Source organism: Anomaloglossus baeobatrachus, chromosome 4 (genome assembly GCF_048569485.1).
Source record: "Anomaloglossus baeobatrachus isolate aAnoBae1 chromosome 4, aAnoBae1.hap1, whole genome shotgun sequence".
Lineage (NCBI taxonomy): Eukaryota > Metazoa > Chordata > Amphibia > Anura > Aromobatidae > Anomaloglossus > Anomaloglossus baeobatrachus.
The window spans coordinates 225,723,971-225,745,896 of NC_134356.1; the positions used below are offsets into that span (position 1 = coordinate 225,723,971).

Here is a 21,926-nt window from a genome sequence, read left to right on the forward strand (position 1 = left end):
ACACACATACAACACCGCTCTCACCCCCTGCCACACCCAGACAACACCCAGAACATGTACAGCGCCCTACACAAACACTTGGTAACTACACACAACAACATCTATATATAATCATACATGAACTACTCAATACGTAAATTCTAGAATATCCGATGCGTAGAATCGGGCCACCTTCTAGTCTAATATATGGGCCCTTTTTTCTAGAAAATTCTATGCGAAGTTCAATGATATGCTTCACAGGATAAAACAATTTTCCTGTCTTCAGACTATATTAGGTATATATGATGTCATTTAATTATTTCTGATACGGATATGACTTATAATATCTTATGTATTCATGGTACTGATAATTGTATATGTTTCTATCTTTTTTATTTAGTTTTGAAAAAGGCATTCGCCGAAACGTTAAAAATAAAAATTAAATAAATAAAAATTCCAAGTATACAAGACTCTTTCAATTTTTGTGTGCCGGGGTTCTCTATATTTATGTAACTGATATTTCCCCAGAGCACCTTACTCAGTGAGTCGGGCTTTCACTCAATTGTCTATAACACCCAGACAACACCCAGAACATTTACAGCCCCTATGCAAACACTTGACAACTACACACAACATCTATATATATATAACAAAAATCATACATTAACTACACAATAAATTCTAGAATACCCGATGCGTTAGAATCGGGCCACCTTCTAGTTTTGAATAAATCCTATCTCCTGCTTTGAAGGATTGACTGGACTGTTTCCTTGGACTATTAAGGAGAAGGACATTGCTGTACACTCCCGTGATCTTACACACAGCTGTGAACACCAGATATGCTCATCTCCTATCTCACACAGCTCTCAGCCGTTTGAGATAGGAAGTGAGTCATGTGAGCTACAGGAGTCATCACATGACCCTGTGCTACCATGACAACCATCGGATTCACGTGACTTCCAGTGTCGGGCGGTTGGTAAACAAACACCGCAAACGCTATTATAATGCCACTGTGACAGTTTCGCAGCCGCATTTAAGGGGTTAACAGGTACGGGCAGATCTGCTCGTTCTTGGTAGGCACATATGTCAGCTGTGCAAATCAGCTAACGTGCGCGGATCCCCCCCGACTGTCTGCTGCAGCCGGAGGGGATTAACATTATGACCGCTAGGACATAACTTTACTGCCCGCGGTCGTTAAGGGGTTAAAATTCTACATATCTCAGGAGATAATTCTTCCTTCTTTCTGCATGATCCAAGAAACGTCAGAGAAAAGGAATTTCATTTGTTAGATATAAGGAGAACCATTCTTTATTATCTTCAACAGACACAATCATGGAAGAAGAACCAGAATCTCTTTAATCAATATTGTGGACATCACAAGGGAAAGAAGACTTCTACAAGCACCATAGCAAACTGGATTAAGAAAGTCATTTGTGAAGCCTATAGCAGTCAAGAATTTATTTCCACTTGAGACGTTGAGAGCTCAATCCACAAGAGCCATGTTGTTCTCCTAGGCTAAAAGGGCCAGCTCCTCCATTGAGGAGATCTGCAGAGCTGCCATGTAGACCTCGGTCTATTACTTTTCTAAGCATTATAGATTAGATATAATGTACAATAGGCTAGGATTTAGCCTTTGGGAGGAAAGTCCTTCAGGCAATGATCCCTTTCTAAAAATATATATTGGTATTCCTACTGTGGTGCGGTCGTGGAGGGTGAGGGGAGAAAATGGAATTAGACTTACCGGTAATTGCTTTTCTAGGAATCCAACACGACCGCAAAAGTAATTTCCACCCTTCCATTCATTATATGTTCCTTTATTCCTTGGTGTTAAATATTTTGAGGAATCATACTATGTGGTCCTTGAGAAATACACTGAGGATAGGAAGTGGGGAAGAGCAGTTAAACATCTGTGTTTCCTGTCGCTATTAGGCTATGTGCCCACGTTACGTTCTATTACGCAGCATGTAAGTAACTGCATGTGTGTCTCAGAACTCAGCCGAAAAGCTGCGTTCTGAGACGCATTGTAACTGCAGAATTCCTGCTGAATTCATGCGTTCTGGATGCTTGCTCTGCCATTGGAAAAGTATCCAGAACGCACATTTTTGACAGTGTGGTCTCACTCGGCTCTGATGCATCCCCATAGGCTTGCAGCAGAGTCGAGTGGGACCGCACTGTCAAAAAGAGCATGGCTGGCTGCGAGACACTGCCGCGCGATCAGAATGAACTCGGATGAACTTCACCCGACTTCATTGTGATTGCGCGGCTCTGTGTGCCGCGGCTTGATTTGCGATCACAGGTGAAGGACTCACCTGTGATCGCAAATGCCCTGAGTGACTGCAGTGAGCCGCGCGATCACAGGTGCCGTCACTCAGGTTACCCGCAGCCAGCTCGAGTCCTCCACCCGAGACCTGTGGCCGCGGGTAACCTGAGTGACGTCTCCGCTGACTGTGCGACTAACTTCAGTTGCTGCGTGGAGCTGACAGGAGCGACGGTGTTCTACGGCCGCTCCTGTCAGCTTCATGTAGCGGATCTGGATGCGTCGTGGGACCTCGTGAGGATTACGCCGGATCTGGAGGGGTGTTTGGGGAATTTAATAATGTGGTGAAAGAGGGTGTTTTTTTGTCTTTTATTTCAAATAAAGGATTTTTTTGGGTGTATGTATTTATTTACTTTCACTTACAGGTTGATCATTGGGGGTGTCTCATAGACGCATGCAATGATTAACGTAGGACTTAGTGGCAGCTATGGGCTGCCATTAACTCCTTATTACCTAGATTGCCATCGCACCAGGGCAATTCTGGATGAGCCAAGTAGAGTGCCGGGACTGTCGCATCTAATCGATGCAGCAATTCTGGGCAGCTGCTGGCTGATATTTTTAGGCTGGGGGGGCTCCCCATAACGTGGGGCTCCCCATCCTGAGAATACCAGCCTTCAGCCGTGTGGCTTTATCTTGGCTGGTATCAAAATTGGGGGGATCGCACGTCGTTTTTTTTAATTATTTATTTATTTTACTGCACTACATAGACCCGCCCACCGGCGGCTGTGATTAGTTTCATTGAGACAGCTATCACTCAGCGTGGGGGCGGGTCTGACTGCAACCAATCATAGGCGCCGGTGGGCGGGGAAAGCAGGGAATACCAGATTGAATAATGAGCGGCCGGCATTTTCAAAAGCAGGGGAAGCCGCCGCAGTGTGATAGCCGTGCAGCTCCGCACCGGTATTCGGTCAGTGATCGGTGAGTATGAGAGAGGGGGGAGAGGGATAGACCGACGGGGAGACAGAGAGACCGACATTGCAACCAAAACACACAAAAGTAGTGACATGTTGCTTTTTAGAACGCAGCGTCTTGACAGCAGCCGAAACGCTGAATTCTAAAAAGCAACGTGCGCATGGATTATGCACAATCTTCATAGATTGTGCTGGGGACGCAGGACGCATGCAGTTACGCTGCAGTGCAATACGCAGCGTTACTGCATGCAAATACGCAACGTGGGCACATAGGCTTAGGGTGAAGAGGCAACCTCCTGTGGCACTGTCGTAGAGGGTTCATAGGAAAGGAATTATGGCACGTCTAATTCCATTTTTCATTTTTATACAATTTGTTGCCTAGGTGACCAACAACCACTGTTGTCTAGCGGTATCCAGCAGAAGTGGCCGAACATGCAATGGTGCTTTTATCTCCTATTTGCTTAAGTGCAGTGCTTACAAGCTACAGAGCAAAGGTGGTTAATCTCCTAGGAAAGAAGCTGTAAACGAAAAAAAAAAAATAATCTCAAGAACATTAAAAATTTTCCTTGTTTTTACAACCACTATTCTAAAGCACTCATCTATGAAGAGAGGAATAACGCTTTAATATAATTAAGTACCATATAAAGGCAGTCCACGACTTATGAACTATCTCATTATAAACATCAGATTTAAAAAAAAAAAAAAAAATCCTCACTGCTCTCCGGCCACCATCCAGTCCTTTTATCTCACCGTATCTCCGGCCTCTTCACTATAGGCAAGGACCTCAAACCATGTACAGGCCAGAGCTCAATATACAAAATAAGAAAGGACTATCATCGCAAGTTCATGCCAAGCTGTGAAGAGTTGACCTCTCCGGACACCATCCAGACCTTTTTCCTCCTATATTTCCTGCACCTTCACTGTAGGCCAGGATCTCAAGCGGTGTACAGGCCAGAGCTCAATATACATCATAAAAAAGAACTATCGCAAACTCATGACAAGCTGTGATGAGTTTCGAGCTGCAGTGAGCCTGACAAGAGTAATAGTTTTTTTCTAAATCTCTCAGGGTGCCCTGCTGCTCACCGTCTGGTCCTCTGTCATTGCACGTTGCATCTCCATACTACCAGCCCTGTACATGCCTGAGAGATCACTATGCACTATGAAGTCTAGAAAGTATATGAAAAAAAGAGGATAGAAACGTGACTCACAACTGTAGAAAAGAAGATAACTACATGGTGAACAACAAACAGTAGGGTAGCTGAGGAATGTGTGTTTTTTGGGGGGTCATATAGCTAGGTCCAGTAATATTTGGACAATGACCAAATCTTCGTCTTGGGCTCTACATGCCACTATTTTTTATTTAAAATGAAACAATTGAGATGCACTTGAGGTGTAGACTTTCAAGTTTAATTAAAGGGGTTAAACAAAAATATCCTGTAAAACTTTCAGGAATTGCAATCATTTTTCTACAAAGACTCCAAATTTGAAGGGCTCAAAATGAATTGAACAAATTAACTTTAGTATGAATAAAGTGTTCATTTTCAATACTTTGTAGAGAATCCTTTGCAGGTAATCACTACCTGATGTATGGAAGATATAGGATGTCACCAAATGCTGACTTTCCTCCTTTGTGATGCTTTGCCAGGCCTTTACTGCAGGTTGAGATCTAGTTATTGAAACCAATTCACAGTAAATTAATACTGTGTTTATACTAGTTACCAACTTGATAGAAGAAAAAATCTTAAAAAGAAGGATTTTTGTGTACTCACCGTAAAATCTCTTTCTCTGAGTCTTCATTGGGGGACACAGGACCATGGGTGTATGCTGCTGTGACTAGGAGGCTGACATTAAGTGAACACAAAAAAAGTTAGCTCCCCCCTGGCAGTGTACACCCCGAGCCGGAGGCGGGGCTATGCCAGTTTTGTGTAAAAGCAGTAGTAGGAGAGCCTTGAACAAACATGACTAAACAATGTAATACAAGAGAAAAATGTGTGGTGAAAACAACACAGTGCCTTATGGGCACGTAAATATATAGTAGCCGGATGGAAACAAAGGTGACCCGCAAACAACATCGGGAAACATCCGGTAAATGAAGACCTCACAATCCAAACAGGGTGGGTGCTGTGTCCTCCAATGAAGACTCAGAGAAAGAGATTTTACGGTGAGTACACAAAAATCCTTCTTTCTCTATCGCCTTCATTGGGGGACACAGGACCATGGGACGTCCAAAAGCAGTCCCTGGGTGGGAACATAAGCCGTTCCACAGAACCAAAACAAACAACAAATTCTGTGGGAAAGCTCTGTACAAATGTTTATTACCTTTTTAGAGGTGTGCGACAGCCGTCTGCAACACCTTTCACCCAAGGCAGGCATCTGCTGATGCCTGGGTGTGGACCTTGTAAAACCTGGTGAAGGTATGAAGACTGGACCACATTGCGGCTTTGCAGACTTGCTCGGCTGAAGCCTGGTGTCTGATTGCCCAAGACGCCCCAACTGCACGGGTGGAATGGGCTCTTACTCCCCTCGGAGGGGACTTGTCCCTGATTCGGTAGGATTCCGCAATGGCTGATCTGATCCATCTGGCAATGGTAGCCTTGGACGCCAGCATGCCTTTCTTGGAACCAGCAGGCAGGACGAACAGGTTGTCTGATTTGCGGAAAGGCGCAGTTCTCGAGACGTAAGTCCTGAGCGCTCGTACTAAGTCCAGAGTGTGTAGTGACCTTTCCAAGGAGCGAGTGGGTGCCGGACAAAAAGATGGAAGCACGATCTCCTCATTCAGGTGAAAAGGAGACACCACCTTCGGCAGGAACTCCGGAGACGGGCGCAGGACAACCTTGTCCTGGTGAAAAACAATAAAAGGTGAGCGGCACGAAAGAGCTGCCAGTTCGGACGTTCTCCTGATTGAAGTGACCGCCACCAAAAAGACCACTTTCCAGGATAAGTGTGAGAATGAAGATTCTCTGAGTGGTTCAAATGGAGCCAGTTGGAGGGATCCTAAAACCAGATTAAGATCCCATGGTTCTAGCGGAGCCCGATAGGGCGGATTCAGATGAGCGACTCCTTGGATGAACGTCTTGACCTGCGGACGTGATGCTAGGTTTCTTTGGAAAAGAACAGACAAAGCCGAAACCTGCCCCTTGATGGTTGCCAGCGAGAGACCCGCTTGCAACCCTGCCTGAAGGAACGCTAGAAGCGTCGGTAGTGACAGAAATAGTGGGGAGAGATTGCCGTTGACCTCGCACCACTGAAAAAATGTCTTCCAGGTGCGGTAGTAGATCTTTGACGATGAGGGCTTTCGAGCCCTAATCATAGTCTGAATCACTTCTGGAGCAAATCCTGACTGGGCTAACAGCCAGGATTCAAGAGCCATGCCGTCAAATTGAGAACCCCTGAATTTTGATGGAAGAGCGGACCCTGAGACAGCAGGTCCGGCCGATCTGGAAGCCGCCATGGGGTGTCTGCAACGAGCTGTGCGAGTTCTGCGAACCATGCTCACCTGGGCCATTCTGGAGCAATGAGAATCACCGGAATGCCCTCTGCCTTGATTTTCTTGAGGACTCTTGGGATCAGTGGCAGCGGCGGAAAGATGAACGGTAGTCTGAACTGATTCCACGGAAGAATGAGGGCGTCGACTCCTAGCGCCTGCTGGTCGTGGTAGCGGTATATGAACTGTGGAACTTGATTGTTTAACCGCGAGGCCATCAGGTCCACATCCGGAGTCCCCCACCTGTGGCAAATCTGGTCGAAAACCTCTCTGTTTAGAGACCATTCGCCCGACGACAGACCCTGTCTGCTGAGATAGTCGGCCGCCCAGTTTTCCGCTCCAGGGATATGTACCGCGGAGATCCTGGCGTTGCGAGACTCTGTCCACTGTATGATCCTCTTCACCGATTTCATCGCCATGACGCATCTCGTGCCGCCCTGATGATTGATGTATGCCACCGCCGTGGCGTTGTCCGATTGTATCCTGATTGGAGACCCTTGGAGAAGGCGTTGAAAAACTTGCAGGGCTCGAAGGACTGCTCTGATCTCCAAAACATTGATTGGGAACCGGCTTTCCTGGTAGGACCACTGACCGTGCGCCGTGTGTTGCTGGAAGACCGCTCCCCAGCCCAGAAGGCTGGCATCGGTGGTGACCATCTTCCAGTGCACCGGTAAGAACGACGTTCCTTTGACGAGATTCTGGCTGTTGGTCCACCAGCGCAGCGAGTGGCGGACTTTCGGCGACAAACGTATCTTGTGATCCAAGGTGAATAGAGACTTGTCCCAATTGTGCAGCAGGAATAGCTGCAGAAAGCGAAGGTGGAAGCGGGCAAACGGAACCGCCTCTATTGCCGCCACCATCCGACCTAGGGCCCTCATACCAAATCGTATGGACACCGCCCTGGAGTGGTGGAGGGTCTGGACGTCTTTCTGGAGGGAGACAATCTTTTCCTGTGGAAGGAACACGCGACCTTGGATGGTATTGAACTCCATGCCTAGGAAGGTAATCCGGCGAGCCGGGGTCAACGAGGACTTCTTCCGATTGATGAGCCAACCGAGACGGGATAGAGTGTCGATGGTGACCTGGACACTTAGACGACAGTCGTTGAAAGAGGACCCTTTGATCAGTAAGTCGTCCAGGTATGGAATTACCAAAACACCTCTGGAGTGCAGGATCGACATGGCAGCAGCCATGACTTTCGTGAACACTCGAGGTGCGGAAGCAAGACCAAACGGTAGGGCAGTGAACTGATAATGATCGTGTGCTACGGCAAAGCGTAGGAATCTTTGGTGCTGGTGTGCAATCGGTATATGCAGATATGCATCCTGTATGTCCAGAGAGGCGAGGAATTCGCTGATCTCCATGGAGGCAATCACCGATCGGAGGGACTCCATGCGAAATCTTCGGGTTCTGACATACCTGTTGAGGATCTTGAGGTCGAGAACATGGTGCACAGTGCCATCCTTCTTGGGGACAACGAAGAGGTTGGCGTAAACTCCTCTGAACTGCTTCGAATCTGGAACCGGAATCACGACCACTGAGCGGTGCAGAGATTCGATGGTGCGAAAAAAGGGGAGAGCTCGCGCGTCCGACTCGGGAGGATGGGAAAGGAAGAAGCGGCTTGGAGGAATTGACGTAAATTCTATCTTGTAACCCGAGACTAGGATTTCTCTGACCCAAGCGTCTGTGATCAAAGGGAGCCAGACGTGTTGGAACAGAGAAAGGCGCCCCCCCACCTGGTCTGCGTTGACGCGCGAAGACCAGGAGTCATTTGGAGGAGTAACGCTGAGATCTAGATGCTGGTTTGGCAGGCTGGCGTGGTCTGGGACGCCAGGAGGGATTTGTTTTGAAAGACGGGTTCTTCCTGCTTCTCTGCGGGAATCTGTTCCCCCTAGACTGTGCCGGGGAACTGAAGCTGCGAAAGGGGCGAAAACCTGAGTTCGGCTGGCGGCGTGCGAAACGCCTTGGTCTCAGCTGTGGAAGGGAGGTGCTCTTTCCTCCCGTAGTCTCGGCGATAATCTGATCGAGCGTGTCCCCAAATAGTCGGCTTCCTGCAAACTGGAGGGCGGTAAGTGATTTCTTTGAAGCCGCGTCTGCATTCCAGGCTCTGAGCCAGACTGCCCGGCGGATTGCCACCGTGTTGCTGGCCGCTTGTGCTGCGCAATTGGCTGTAGACAGAGATGCGTTAATGATGTACTCACCCGCCAGGGCAATCGTGCAGCCATGTTGACAAGCTCGGGATCGCCTGACTGTGAGCGAAGCCCTTTACGGAGGGTGTCGGCCCAGGTCACCATGGCCTTATCTACCCAGACGGCGGCGAAGGCCGGAGACAGGGCCGCGCCTGCCGCCTCAAAAGCCGAACGGGCGAATCTCTCGATGTTACGGTCCGTGGCATCACCGAGCGATGTTCCCTGCGGCAGAGATAGAACTGTATGCGAGGCCAGACGGGAGACCGGAGGGTCGGCCACCGGTGAGCCCGCCCATTCCTTCCTGAGATCCTCGGGGAAGGGATAGTGTAAATCAATCGACTTACCGTTGTTGAACGTCCTGTCCGGTTGCTGTCTGTGCTTGCGCAAGATCTCAGCGAACTCCGGATGATCGCAGAAATACCTGTGAACACGTTTAAGACGTTTGAAAGATACCTGTGAGCTCTGGGCGGTTGCAGAGTCCGGCTGAAGCTTCAGCATCGTATTCACCGCGTCGACTAGGCTGTCCACCATACGCCTGACATCGGCTGCCTGATCAGAGTCCAGCAGGGAGGCTGCATCCGACTCTTCCCCTGAATCATCAGACTGTCTCGGAGACGAGTGGCACTCGGGCCTTGGATGGGATAGGGACCTCTGGGAGGAATTGGAAGACGAGACCGTGCGGGTTCGCTTCCGCGCTCCAGTAGCCAGGTCGGGGTCAGCACGACTGTCGTCCTGCGGCGGCTGGACCTGTGTGGCATGGCTGAGCGTAGGGAGCGACTGCAAAGCTTGCGCGATGGTCAGGGACGCTCTTGACAGAGAATCCACCGACTGGGAGAGAGAAGTCAGCCACTCCGGGGGAGGGAGCGCATTGGGGCCTGGGGCGTCCTGTACTGCTGTAGTAGCGGCGTGGACGGGGGAGCTGGCGGCGTCTGGGGCAATCTGCGTGGGCTGCGGATCGGGAGCGCAAGCTGCGCAGAGGGAGGTAGCCTGGCCTTGGGAGAATTTTACGTTGCAGGACGAGCACGCAAAATGCATTATAAAGGGGGCCTGTTTGGATCGGGACGACTTAGAGTTAGGCATGGCTGCTCAGGGGACTCCTACTAGGGACACTAGGGAGGAGACCGTAGAAGATGGAAGAAAAAAAGTACAAAGTGTCACTGGTCCTAATGAGGAGCAGCACTCACCCTGGCCTGTGTCCTTCCCGGGTCAGCAGGGGCCTCAGAGAAGCTGGGACAGCCGCAGAGAAAAAATGCTGTTGCTCACCGGCCTGTCTCTGCTGAGGTGAGCCGTTGGAAGAAAAACGCAGGCTTTTGCCTTTTTTTTTTTTTACTGCTGGAGGGGGGCGTGCTGGCAGATGAGGTGGCTGTCTCTGGGCAAAAAATGCGGAGGGAGGGCCAGAGGCGGCGCGCGCGCGCAAACGGGAGGTGGAGCGCTCCGGCCCGAGGTAGGCCCGAAGCCGGGGACTAAATTAGTGAGCGGCGGCCGCCGGGAGAGCAGCGCTGCGCGCGGAGCAGCTCTTACCTGCGTCCATGCGCGTCGCTCGGATCCATATGTCCTCTTCATGATGCTGCGGCCCCCGGTAAGCGTTGAGGGATGCTGAGGGGCCGTGCTGGAGACTGTGGAGCGCTCCTGCGCTGCAGTACCAGATCCTAAGCCTGGGCCCATGGTATCAGGTGAACGCTGGGGGAGGCCTGGTGACAGAGGACCCCTTGATGTGAGCGCTCCTGCGCTGTCACAGTCTGACATCCTCAGGGATTCCTCTTCACCTCTACCAGAAACACCCCCTGGGATGGTACCATGGGGGTCGACGGGGAGTGTGTGCCCTTAAAACAATAATATCGGTCCCCAATCAGCCCCTGGGGTGGTACCATGGGGCCGGAGGGGGATAGGGCCTGGCGTCTCGAGCCCTCAGGCAACCCTGGGGCGAGAGTTCTCTCTTAAGCAGGGTCTTTATCTCTGCAGAAGAGACAAAAAATGTAGAATGATGAGAATGCTGAGCGGCGCCGTATAGCCGGAAAAAGCGGAAAAAAACGCAATAGCCTAGGCTGAGGTTGGCCCACAGAGATATGGGCCCACTTCAGCCTCCTACGACACTAAGCAAAAAACTGGCATAGTCCCGCCTCCGGCTCGGGGTGTACACTGCCAGGGAGGAGCTAACTTTTTTGTGTTCACTTAGTGTCAGCCTCCTAGTCACAGCAGCATACACCCATAGTCCTGTGTCCCCCAATGAAGGCGATAGAGAAAACACATTTTTTATTGATAAATGAGCGAGTGACGTCAATTTGACGGATTATACTTACTTATACATGACTGAATCCAGACCAGTGGATTATTTAATGTGAAACCTCCATTAAGAGGACCTCTCATGGCTATATTGTTTGATCAGCAGGGGCACTTACCATGTGTCTCTGTTTTTTTAACAGAATATCTAAATTTTTTCAATTTGTGCAGAATTTGTCTTGTTTGGTTTGTGTTAGTGGAAATGGGTGTGAATTTTTATCAAAAAATAGGAGGCAATCCCCCCTTTTCCTAAACATGTATATCAATAAAAAGTGTTTAAGATTTTTTTCTTCTGTGAAGTTGAGATTTAGTTATTGACTATGCCATTACAGAATATTCTACTTCTTTGCCTTAAAAAAACAACTCCTGTTTTGCTTTCAGAGTATGGTCTTGCTCATTGGACGGCGCTTCACAGTATAGATGGACAATCAACTTTGCTACATTTGGTTGAATCTGAACAGAAAGTATAACCGTTTACACTTCATAAAGTACACTTGTACTAATGACCCAGTGCTATTGGAAGCCATGCATGCCCGGCCATCACACTGCCTCCAGCATGTTTTACAGGTGCTATAATGTGCTTTAGATCATGAGCCATTGGAGCCATTGCAAGCTTTCTCCATCACTCTTCTACAGGTTGATCTTGGTTTCATCTGTCCAAAAAATGCTTTTCCAAAACTACCTGGCTTTTTTTTTTTTTAAAAAAACATCTTTTTATTAATATTCAAAAATTACTCTTACAATCTCCTCTTATACAAGGAGCAATCCATACATAATTGCCAGTTGTGTCTGTAACCCTATTCCGGAATGCATCGCAGCACTGTCAGTTCCGCAGGCGCAGTTTGAACTGCGCCTATGTAAGTAGCATTCACGTCACTGCAGCTTCCGGGCACGAACTGCACATGCGCAAGTTACAGTGACGTTACCGCTCTTCCCACACACGCAATGCATGTATACATTGAACACAGACACACACATATGTCTTCATACACACACACTGCTGGATACTCACCTGTCCCCAGCTATGTGGTCACCGGCACTGAAGTCCCCAGTGCTGCTTCTGCTTCCAGCTCCTCAGTGGAGTGAATATTCAGTGAGTATAATGAGCAGCGGTCAGGAGCGTGAGGCAGCAGAGCTGAAGAAACAGCACTGGATACAGGTGAAAATAGAATATCTTTTTACTTAAAAGACCCGTGTTTTCTCCGGGGGGAGAGGGGGGAAAGAGAGAGAGAGAGACAAAAAACACACACACACAGATGACACATTCACACAGCTTACAGCCATATACACACACATGTACACAGACAACACAAACACACAGCGTACAGCCATATACACACACATGTACACAGATGACATGTACACGCAGCATACAGCCATATACACACATACGTACACAGAAGACACGTACACACAGCGTACAGCCAAATACACACACATGTACACAGACTACACGTACAAATAGCGTACAGCCATATACACACATGTACACAGACGACACGTACACACAGCACAGCTCATGAAACAACACCAGATACCAATATACAGCACACAACAAGGAAGAGACAGTGCACAGGGGTGATGCGAGGGACTCCCGCGAGTCTGACATCGCAGCACAGCCGCACACTTCTGACAGGAGCGTGCATGTGTTTCTAGGTACATGCACACTCATTTTCAGAGAACGACAGGCTGTAAAAAGGAAAAAAAATCCTGCCAGCAGGTGGAAATTTTGTGTTGAAATCTGGTGCAGACAATTTCAGCACCAAATGTGCACCTCCTGGCAAAATATCACGAAAAAATAACCGCGGCAAAAAAATGTGTCAAAACACCGCGTTTTTTTGCCAGGAGGTGTAGGTTGGATGCAGGAATATGGTGTCAAAATTTCAGCACCAAATTTGCATCCCTTGGCTCAAAAAAAAAAAAATAAATTCTGCCAGCAAGTGGAAATTTGGTGCTGAAAGCTGGTGCAGATGACTCCAGCCACCAAATGTGCACTTCGTAGCAAAAAAACGCAGGAAAAGCAGAGCTGAAGCGGCGTGGGATCTCGTGTGGATTACGTCGGAGCTGCAGGGTGTTTGGGGTTAATAAAGTGGTGAAGGAGGGGGTGTTTGTATTTTATTCCAAAAATAGGATTTTTCTCTGTGTTTGTCTTTATTTACATTCACTTACAGGTTTGTGTGATGCAGGTATCTGATAGACGCCTGTGCCATCACAAATCTAGGGTTTAGTAGCAGCTGTGTGCTGTTATTAACCCCTGCTATTACCTTGATTGGCACCGCATCACGCCACCGGGAAGAGCTGGTATCGCACCGAGATTGTCACATCTAATAGATGCGGCAATACCGGGGGGCTGCGGGCTGGAATACCAGCTCCCAGCTGGCGTTATCTTGGCTGGGGATAGAGATTAGGGGGAACCGCACGTCGTTTTTTTTTTAATTATTTATTTAAATTAAAAAAAAAAAAAAAAGCCGCATGCTGTTTCACCGGAATCACACATGTGAGGGACTCACGCGAGTCTGCCATGGCATCACCCGGCAAAGCCTCGCACGCGTGACTGGATACACAGCTCAGATACAGCCCAACAGCTGGGGTTGCAGCCGTCAGCTATATCCGTGCTGCCGATTGTTTATTTTTTACCCCCATGCTGACCGGCAGGCACTTGCACTGCTTTTCCCGCCCACCGACCATCCTGGCGCCTGTGATTGGTTGCAGTCAGCTGACACGCTGAAGCTCAGGGTGGGGGCGCATCTAGCTGCAACCAATTACACGCACCAGTGGGTGGGGAAAACAATGAATATCAAATTGTCGGCTCCAGAAGGGAATAGCGTGACCCGGAAGGAATGTGCCGCCATTACAGCGTCTCGGTGAGTATACCGCTCTCGCTCCTTCCCTTCTATCCTCTCCACAAATGTTTTTAACCTCCAGATTCCGGTCCCCATTGACTTATATGGGCACTGGATTCTGGAGCGGATCGGACTCTTTTTAAAATCTGGCAGTGATGGCCAGTACCGGACTTTTGGCCGTTCGATCAACTCTAATTATAATAATCAAAACAGTCTCAACCATCCCGCTACCTCCCACCCCCCCTTCCCGCTCTGAATTGTAATGTATTCATAAAATTTGGATGCTATACTGTGGCTCTGTATAAAATCATATTTTTATTTTTTCACCTCACACCCATCCGATTTTAGAGTCAAACTGTGTTTGACTCTAAACAAGCATTTTGTTTTTTTCTTACTTTGAATCAGTATGAGGAAATACCTGTTTTTAAAGGTTTGCACTCGTCTGATTTTTACAGTGGAGTGAGCAAGCCCTAAAGTTGAGTGTGCACTTTAAGCCCATATTGTTTATATAACTGTATCTTGAATATGTTTTGGTAAATAGCTAAAATGCCAAAACTTGTGTCACTGTCTAAGGGGTACTTTGCACACTACGACATCGCAGGTGCGATGTCGGTGGGGTCATGTCGAAGGTGCCGCACATCCGGCGTCGCTCTTGACATCGTAGTGTGTAAATCGTAGATGATACGATTAACGAGCGCAAAAGTATCGTAATCGTATCATCGGTGTACCGTCGGCGAAAACCATAATTACCTTGCTGCGATGGTCCGATGTTGTTCCTCGTTCCTGCGGCTGCACACATCGCTGTGTGTGAAATCGCAGGAGCGAGGAACATCTCCTACCTGCGTCCCGGCCGCCAATGCGGAAGGAAGGAGGTGGGCGGGATGTTTACATCCTGCTCATCTCCGCCCCTCCACTGCTATTGGCCGCCTGCCATGTGACGCCGCTGTGACGCCGCATGACCCGCCCCCTTAGTAAGGAGGCGGATCGCCGGCCAGATCGACATCGCAGAGCAGGTGAGTGCATGTGAAGCTGGCGTAGTGATAATGTTCGCTACGCCAGCTATCACCATGATATTGCAGCTGCGACGGGGGCGGGGACTATCGCACTCGGCATCGCAGCATCGGCTTGCGATGTCGCAGTGTGCAAAGTACCCCTAAGTATTTCTGAACTTAACTGTATATACCTACAGAAAAGATTGTTTGAAACCTGGGGACTGCCTATATTATTCTTTCATAAAAACGTGTAATCAAATTTAACAACGAGGTATGGATATAATATCAGATGGTACTCAAAGGTGATCTGTTGTAAATTCTTTCAGATATCAAACTATTAATTTTCAATATTGTATTTCTTATAAACAATACTATTGTAAATTACCCTTAAGAATTCTTCATAGAGTTGCTTGATTGCTTTTAATCTCTGGTTCTGAACTATTCTGGACTGTTGAAAAAGTTTCTGTTGCTGACGGATCATATTCTAGTTTGTGAAAGGAAATAAAGCTCTTAAGTTATATGAATCTACTTTCAGACAAGCATATTTACGTTCTGAATAGAGATGGGCGAACCCGAACTGTAAAGTTCGGGGTTTGTACCGAACACATAGCGTTCGTGCACACGATCCTGAACACGAGCTTTCCTGGGAAGCTCGTGATACAGTTTGGGTTCATGGGCTGTAAAAAAAAAAAAAGCACGTTATTAAAAACATTCTGATTATACTTACAGGTCCTGCAACGTGTCCTGTAGACTGTCTTCAGTCCGCTTCTGCTTCCGATCATTGCTGTGCCCCCGGCTAACCACCACTGACTAAAGGACCTTCTATGACGTCATAGCCATGTGACCAGTCTGTTGTGAATGTTGTACAGACATTGGTTTACAGACTGGTTACATGGCTATGACGTCATCGAAGGTCCTGTTAACTTCCGGGGGTATTCATTGCACTGCTCGTCACTCGGCAGTCTTCGGCTGTTTTCGACCGTATTCGCGGTAACATCAGGGTTCACCCGAGTCCACGGCTCATGGACTCGATTGAACTTTGACTGTCACTGTGCGAGTATCGCATCGCATCACCTGGCACAGCGCACGCTCTCCCAACAGGAGCGGGTCGGCTGCATTTATTTCCATGCAGCTGAGCCACCCCTGTATGGAGAGTCCAAGATAATAAATAAATTCACTGCACTCATAGATTGTGATGCAAAAAAATGTTAAAATTTATTGAGGCGACGGTGAAGTCATTTGACGTATTATCTTGGATTAGACCCATTTTTCACTTGCACCACCACCCACTTGCCTCAGTGCAGACCAATTTTTTTTATACCTGTATGGATAGTGTCAGGCCGTGCGTGGTGATGCAATGCAAAAATGCACGAGTCATACGCAAGTGGAATCATACCCTTAGTGTCAGCCTGCTTCTTGCCCTGTATATGCCTGTAAAGAGCGATGAAGCAGAGCTGACATGGCTCTCTCTGCTTCTCGCTTTGTATATATCTGTACAGAGCGATGAAGCAGAGCTGACATGGCTCTCTCTGCTTCTCTCTCTGTAGAGACACTTGTCTATACAGAGCGATGAAGCAGAGCTGACATTGTTCTACCTATGAACGTCGGACTAAGCATTTTTTTATAATAAAGATGGAGTCTCTAAATTATTTTTTTGTTTTATTTCTAATAAAAAGAAGGGAATTTTGTTTACTTACCATAAATTCCTTTTCTTCTAGCTCCTATTGGGAGACCCAGACAATTGGGTGTATAGCTTCTGCCTCCGGAGGCCACACAAAGTATTACACTTTAAAAAGTGTAACCCCTCCCCTCTGCCTATACACCCTCCCATGGCTCACGGGCCCTCAGTTTTGGTGCAAAAGCAGGAAACTTATAAATGGTCTAAGGTAAATTCAATCCGAAGGATGTTCGGAGAACTGAAACCATGAACCAAAGGAACAAATCAACATGAACAACATGTGTACACAAAAGAACAAACAGCCCGAAGGGAACAGGGGCGGGTGCTGGGTCTCCCAATAGGAGCTAGAAGAAAAGGAATTTACGGTAAGTAAACAAAATTCCCTTCTTCTTTGTCGCTCCATTGGGAGACCCAGACAATTGGGACGTCCAAAAGCAGTCCCTGGGTGGGTAAAAGAATACCCCAATAAAAAGAGCCGACAACGGCTCCCTCTTACAGGTGGGCAACCGCCGCCTGAAGGACTCGCCTACCTAGGCTGGCATCTGCCGAAGCATAGGCATGCACCTGATAGTGTTTCGTGAAAGTGTGCAGACTCGACCAGGTAGCCGCCTGACACACCTGCTGAGCCGTAGCCTGGTGCCGCAATGCCCAGGATGCACCCACGGCTCTGGTAGAATGGGCTTTCAGCCCTGCAGGAATCGGAAGCCCAGAAGAACGGTAGGCTTCAAGAATCGGTTCCTTGATCCACCGAGCCAAGGTTGACTTGGAAGCCTGCGACCCCTTACGCTGGCCAGCGACAAGGACAAAGAGCGCATCAGAACGGCGCAGGGGCGCCGTGCGAGATACGTAGAGCCGGAGTGCTCTCACTAGATCTAACAAATGCAACTCCTTTTCACATTGGTGAACTGGATGAGGACAAAAAGAAGGTAAGGAGATATCCTGATTGAGATGAAAAGGGGATACCACCTTAGGGAGAAATTCCGGGACCGGACGCAGAATCACCTTATCCTGGTGAAAAACCAGGAAGGGGGCTTTGCATGACAGCGCTGCCAACTCCGACACTCTACGGAGCGATGTGACTGCCACTAGAAAGACCACCTTCTGCGAAAGACGTGAAAGGGAGACATCCCGCAGTGGCTCGAAAGGTGGTTTCTGAAGAGCCTTTAGCACTCTGTTAAGATCCCATGGTTCCAGCGGCCTCTTGTAAGGTGGGACTATGTGGCAAACTCCCTGCAGGAACGTGCGGACCTGCGGAAGCCTGGCTAGACGCTTTTGAAAAAATACAGATAGCGCCGATACTTGTCCCTTGAGAGAGCCGAGAGACAACCCCTTGTCCATTCCGGATTGAAGGAAAGAAAGAAAAGTGGGTAAGGCAAACGGTCAGGGGGTAAAACCCTGATCAGAGCACCAGGATAAGAAGTTCCTCCAAGTCCTATGATAGATCTTGGCGGACGTTGGTTTCCTGGCCTGTCTCATAGTGGCAATGACATCTTGAGATAAGCCTGAGGACGCTAGTAGCCAGGACTCAATGGCCACACAGTCAGGTTGAGGGCCGCAGAATTCAGATGGAAAAATGGCCCTTGAGACAGCAAGTCTGGTCGGTCTGGGAGTGCCCACGGTTGACCCACCGTGAGGTGCCACAGATCCGGGTACCACGACCTCCTCGGCCAGTCTGGAGCGACGAGGATGGCGCGGCGGCAGTCGGACTTGATCTTGCGTAACACTCTGGGCAACATTGCCAGAGGAGGAAATACATAAGGCAGTCGAAACTGCGACCAATCCTGAACTAATGCGTCCACCGCCAGAGCTCTGTGATCTTGAGACCGTGCCATGAATGCCGGGACTTTGTTGTTGTGCCGAGACGCCATGAGGTCGACGTCCGGCGTCCCCCAGCGGCAACAGATCTCTTGAAACACGTCCGGGTGAAGAGACCATTCCCCTGCGTCCATGCCCTGGCGACTGAGAAAGTCTGCTTCCCAGTTTTCTACGCCCGGGATGTGAACTGTGGAGATGGTGGAGGCTGTGGCCTCCGCCCACAGCAGAATCCGCCGAACTTCTTGGAAGGCTTGACGGCTGCGCGTGCCGCCCTGGTGGTTGATGTACGCGACCGCCGTGGCGTTGTCCGACTGTATGCGGATCTGCCTGCCCTCCAGCCACCGATGGAACGCCTTTAGGGCTAGGTACACTGCCCTTATCTCCAGAACATTGATCTGAAGGGAGGACTCTGTCGGAGTCCAGGTTCCCTGAGCCCTGTGGTGGAGAAAAACCGCTCCCCACCCTGACAGACTCGCGTCCGTCGTGACCACAGCCCAGGATGGGGGCAGGAAGGATTTTCCCTTCGACAGAGAAGTGGGAAGAAGCCACCACTGAAGAGAGGTTTTGGCTGCCAGAGAAAGGGAGACGTTCCTGTCTAGGGACGTCGACCTCCTGTCCCATTTGCGGAGAATGTCCCATTGGAGTGGACGCAGATGAAACTGCGCAAAGGGGACTGCCTCCATCGCTGCCACCATCTTCCCCAGGAAGTGCATGAGGCGCCTCAAGGGGTGTGACTGGGCCCGAAGGAGAGAGTGCACCCCAGCTTGCAGCGAACGCTGTTTGTCCATCGGAAGCTTGACTATCGCTGAGAGAGTATGAAACTCCATCCCGAGGTAAGTCAGTGATTGGGCCGGAGTCAATTTTGACTTTGGGAAATTGATGATCCACCCGAACCTCTGGAGAGTCTCCAGAGCAACGGCCAGGCTGTGTTGACATGCCACCCGGGAGGGTGCCTTGACCAGGAGATCGTCTAAGTAAGGGATCACCGAGTGGCCCTGAGAGTGCAGGACTGCCACAACGGATGCCATGACCTTGGTGAAGACCCGTGGGGCTGTCGCCAGGCCGAAAGGCAGTGCCACAAACTGAAGGTGTTCGTCCCCAATGGCGAAACGCAGGAAGCGTTGATGCTCTGGTGCGATCGGCACATGGAGATAGGCATCCCTGATGTCGATTGATGCTAGGAAGTCTCCTTGTGACATCGAAGCGATGACAGAGCGGAGGGATTCCATGCGAAACCGTCTGGTTCTCACATGTCTGTTGAGCAATTTGAGGTCCAAAACGGGACGGAATGATCCGTCCTTCTTTGGCACCACGAACAGGTTGGAGTAAAAACCGCGACCACGTTCCTGAAGGGGAACGGGGATCACAACTCCTTCTGTCTTCAGAGTGTCCACCGCCTGAGCAAGTGCATCGGCTCGCTCGGGGGGCGGAGATGTTCTGAAGAAACGAGTCGGAGGACGAGAGCAGAACTCTATCCTGTAACCGTGAGACAGAATGTCTCTCACCCATCGGTCTTGGACATGTGGCCACCAGGCATCGCCAAAGCGGGAGAGCCTGCCACCGACCGAGGATGCGGTTTGTGGAGGCCGAAAGTCATGAGGAGGCCGCCTTGGAGACGGTGCCTCCGGCGGTCTTTGGAGGACGTGACTTAGACCGCCATGCAGAAGAGTTCCTCTGGCTCTTCTGTGGCCTGTTGGACGAGGATGATTGGGATCTGGCTGAGGGCCGAAAGGACCGAAACCTCGCCTGAATTTTCCGTTGCTGAGGTCTTTTTTGGCTTTCATTGGGGTAAGGACGAGTCCTTTCCCTTAGATTGCTTAATAATTTCATCCAATTGCTCGCCAAACAATCGGTCGCCAGAAAAAGGCAAACCGGTCAAGAACTTCTTGGAAGCAGAGTCTGCCTTCCATTCGCGTAGCCACATGGCTCTGCGGACTGCCACCGAATTGGCGGATGCTACCCCTGTACGGCTAGCAGAGTCCTGGACGGCGTTCATGGCGTAGGACGAAAAAGCCGACGCCTGAGAAGTCAAAGACGCTACTTGCGGAGCAGAGGTACGTGTGACCGCATTAATCTCAGACAGACAAGCTGAGATAGCTTGGAGTGCCCATACGGCTGCAAAGGCCGGGGCGAAAGACGCGCCTGTGGCTTCAAAGATGGATTTCATTAGGAGCTCTATCTGCCTGTCAGTGGCATCCTTGAGCGATGAACCGTCAGCCACTGCTACTACGGATCTAGCCGCCAGTCTAGAGACTGGAGGATCCACCTTGGGACATTGAGCCCAACCCTTAACTACGTCAGAGGGGAAGGGGTAACGTGTGACATTAAGGCGCTTAGAAAAGCGCTTGTCCGGAAAAGCTCTGTGCTTCTGGACAGCATCTCTGAAGTTAGAGTGATCGAAAAAAGCACTCCGTGTACGTTTGGGAAACCTAAACTGGTGTTTCTCCTGCTGTGAAGCCGACTCCTCCACAGGTAGAGGCGGGGGAGAAAGATCTAGCACCTGGTTGATTGACGCTATAAGGTCATTTACTATGGCGTCCCCTTCAGGTGTATCAAGATTGAGAGCAACGTCAGGGTCAGAGCCCTGGGCTGCGACCTCTGCCTCATCCTCCAGAGAGTCCTCAAGCTGAGACCCCGAACAGCGTGATGAAGTCGGGGAAGATTCCCAGCGAGCCCGCTTAGCCGGTCTGGGACTGCGGTCCGTGCCGGAGTCCTCCACGTGATACCTAGGGGCCACCCCAGGAGCATGCTGCGGCGCAGACCGAGAGGGGCCTGGGGGCGATGACCCCGCAGTGCCCGGGGCCTGTGTAAGGGCCGGTCTGGACTGTAAGGCTTCTAGTATCTTAGCAGACCATTTGTCCATAGACTGAGCCATGGATTGTGAAAGTGACTCAGAGAGTTTCTCAGCTAAAACTGCAAACTCTGTCCCTGCCGCCTGGACAGGGGAGGCCGGCGGTTCTACCTGGGCCGAGGGTCCCACCAGTGCCCGAGGCTCCGGCTGAGCGAGTGCCACAGGGCCCGAGCATTGCTCACAGTGAGGGTAGGTGGAACCTGCAGGTAGCATAGCCGCACAAGAGGTACAGGTTGCAAAATAACCCTGTGTCTTGGTACCCTTGCTCCTTGTGACCGACATGCTGTTGTCTCCCAGGAGAGTGATCACTGAGGGTATATAGCCAAGGGCTAAACACTGCGGCCGAACCTAGAAAATGTATACAAATATAATATATATATACAGTTCGGCACCCTAGGGGGACCAGCACCGGTGACCGGTGTGGCTTACCGACCGCCCAGAGCGGTGTGTGTCCACCAGATTCCCTGCCTTGGGTCTCCCAGAGCTGCAGCCAGAAGTCCTCCACCGGCAGAATGTGTTTAAAACATGGCTGCCGGTGTTCTAAGGGGAGGAGGGAGCCGTGGGCGTGATCAATAAAGTGCGGGAAT

General features: G+C 49.8%; 1 protein-coding gene across 1 annotated transcript in view; it reads right to left on the bottom strand.

The window, feature by feature from the left end:
* Positions 1-21,926, bottom strand: part of SYCP3 (synaptonemal complex protein 3) — a 172,722-nt gene that overhangs the window by 40,944 nt on the left and 109,852 nt on the right. Inside the window, exon 7 of the mRNA XM_075344707.1 lies at positions 15,381-15,479. Within this exon, the coding sequence (XP_075200822.1) occupies positions 15,381-15,479 (99 nt within the window). The remainder of the gene's footprint in view (positions 1-15,380; positions 15,480-21,926) is intronic.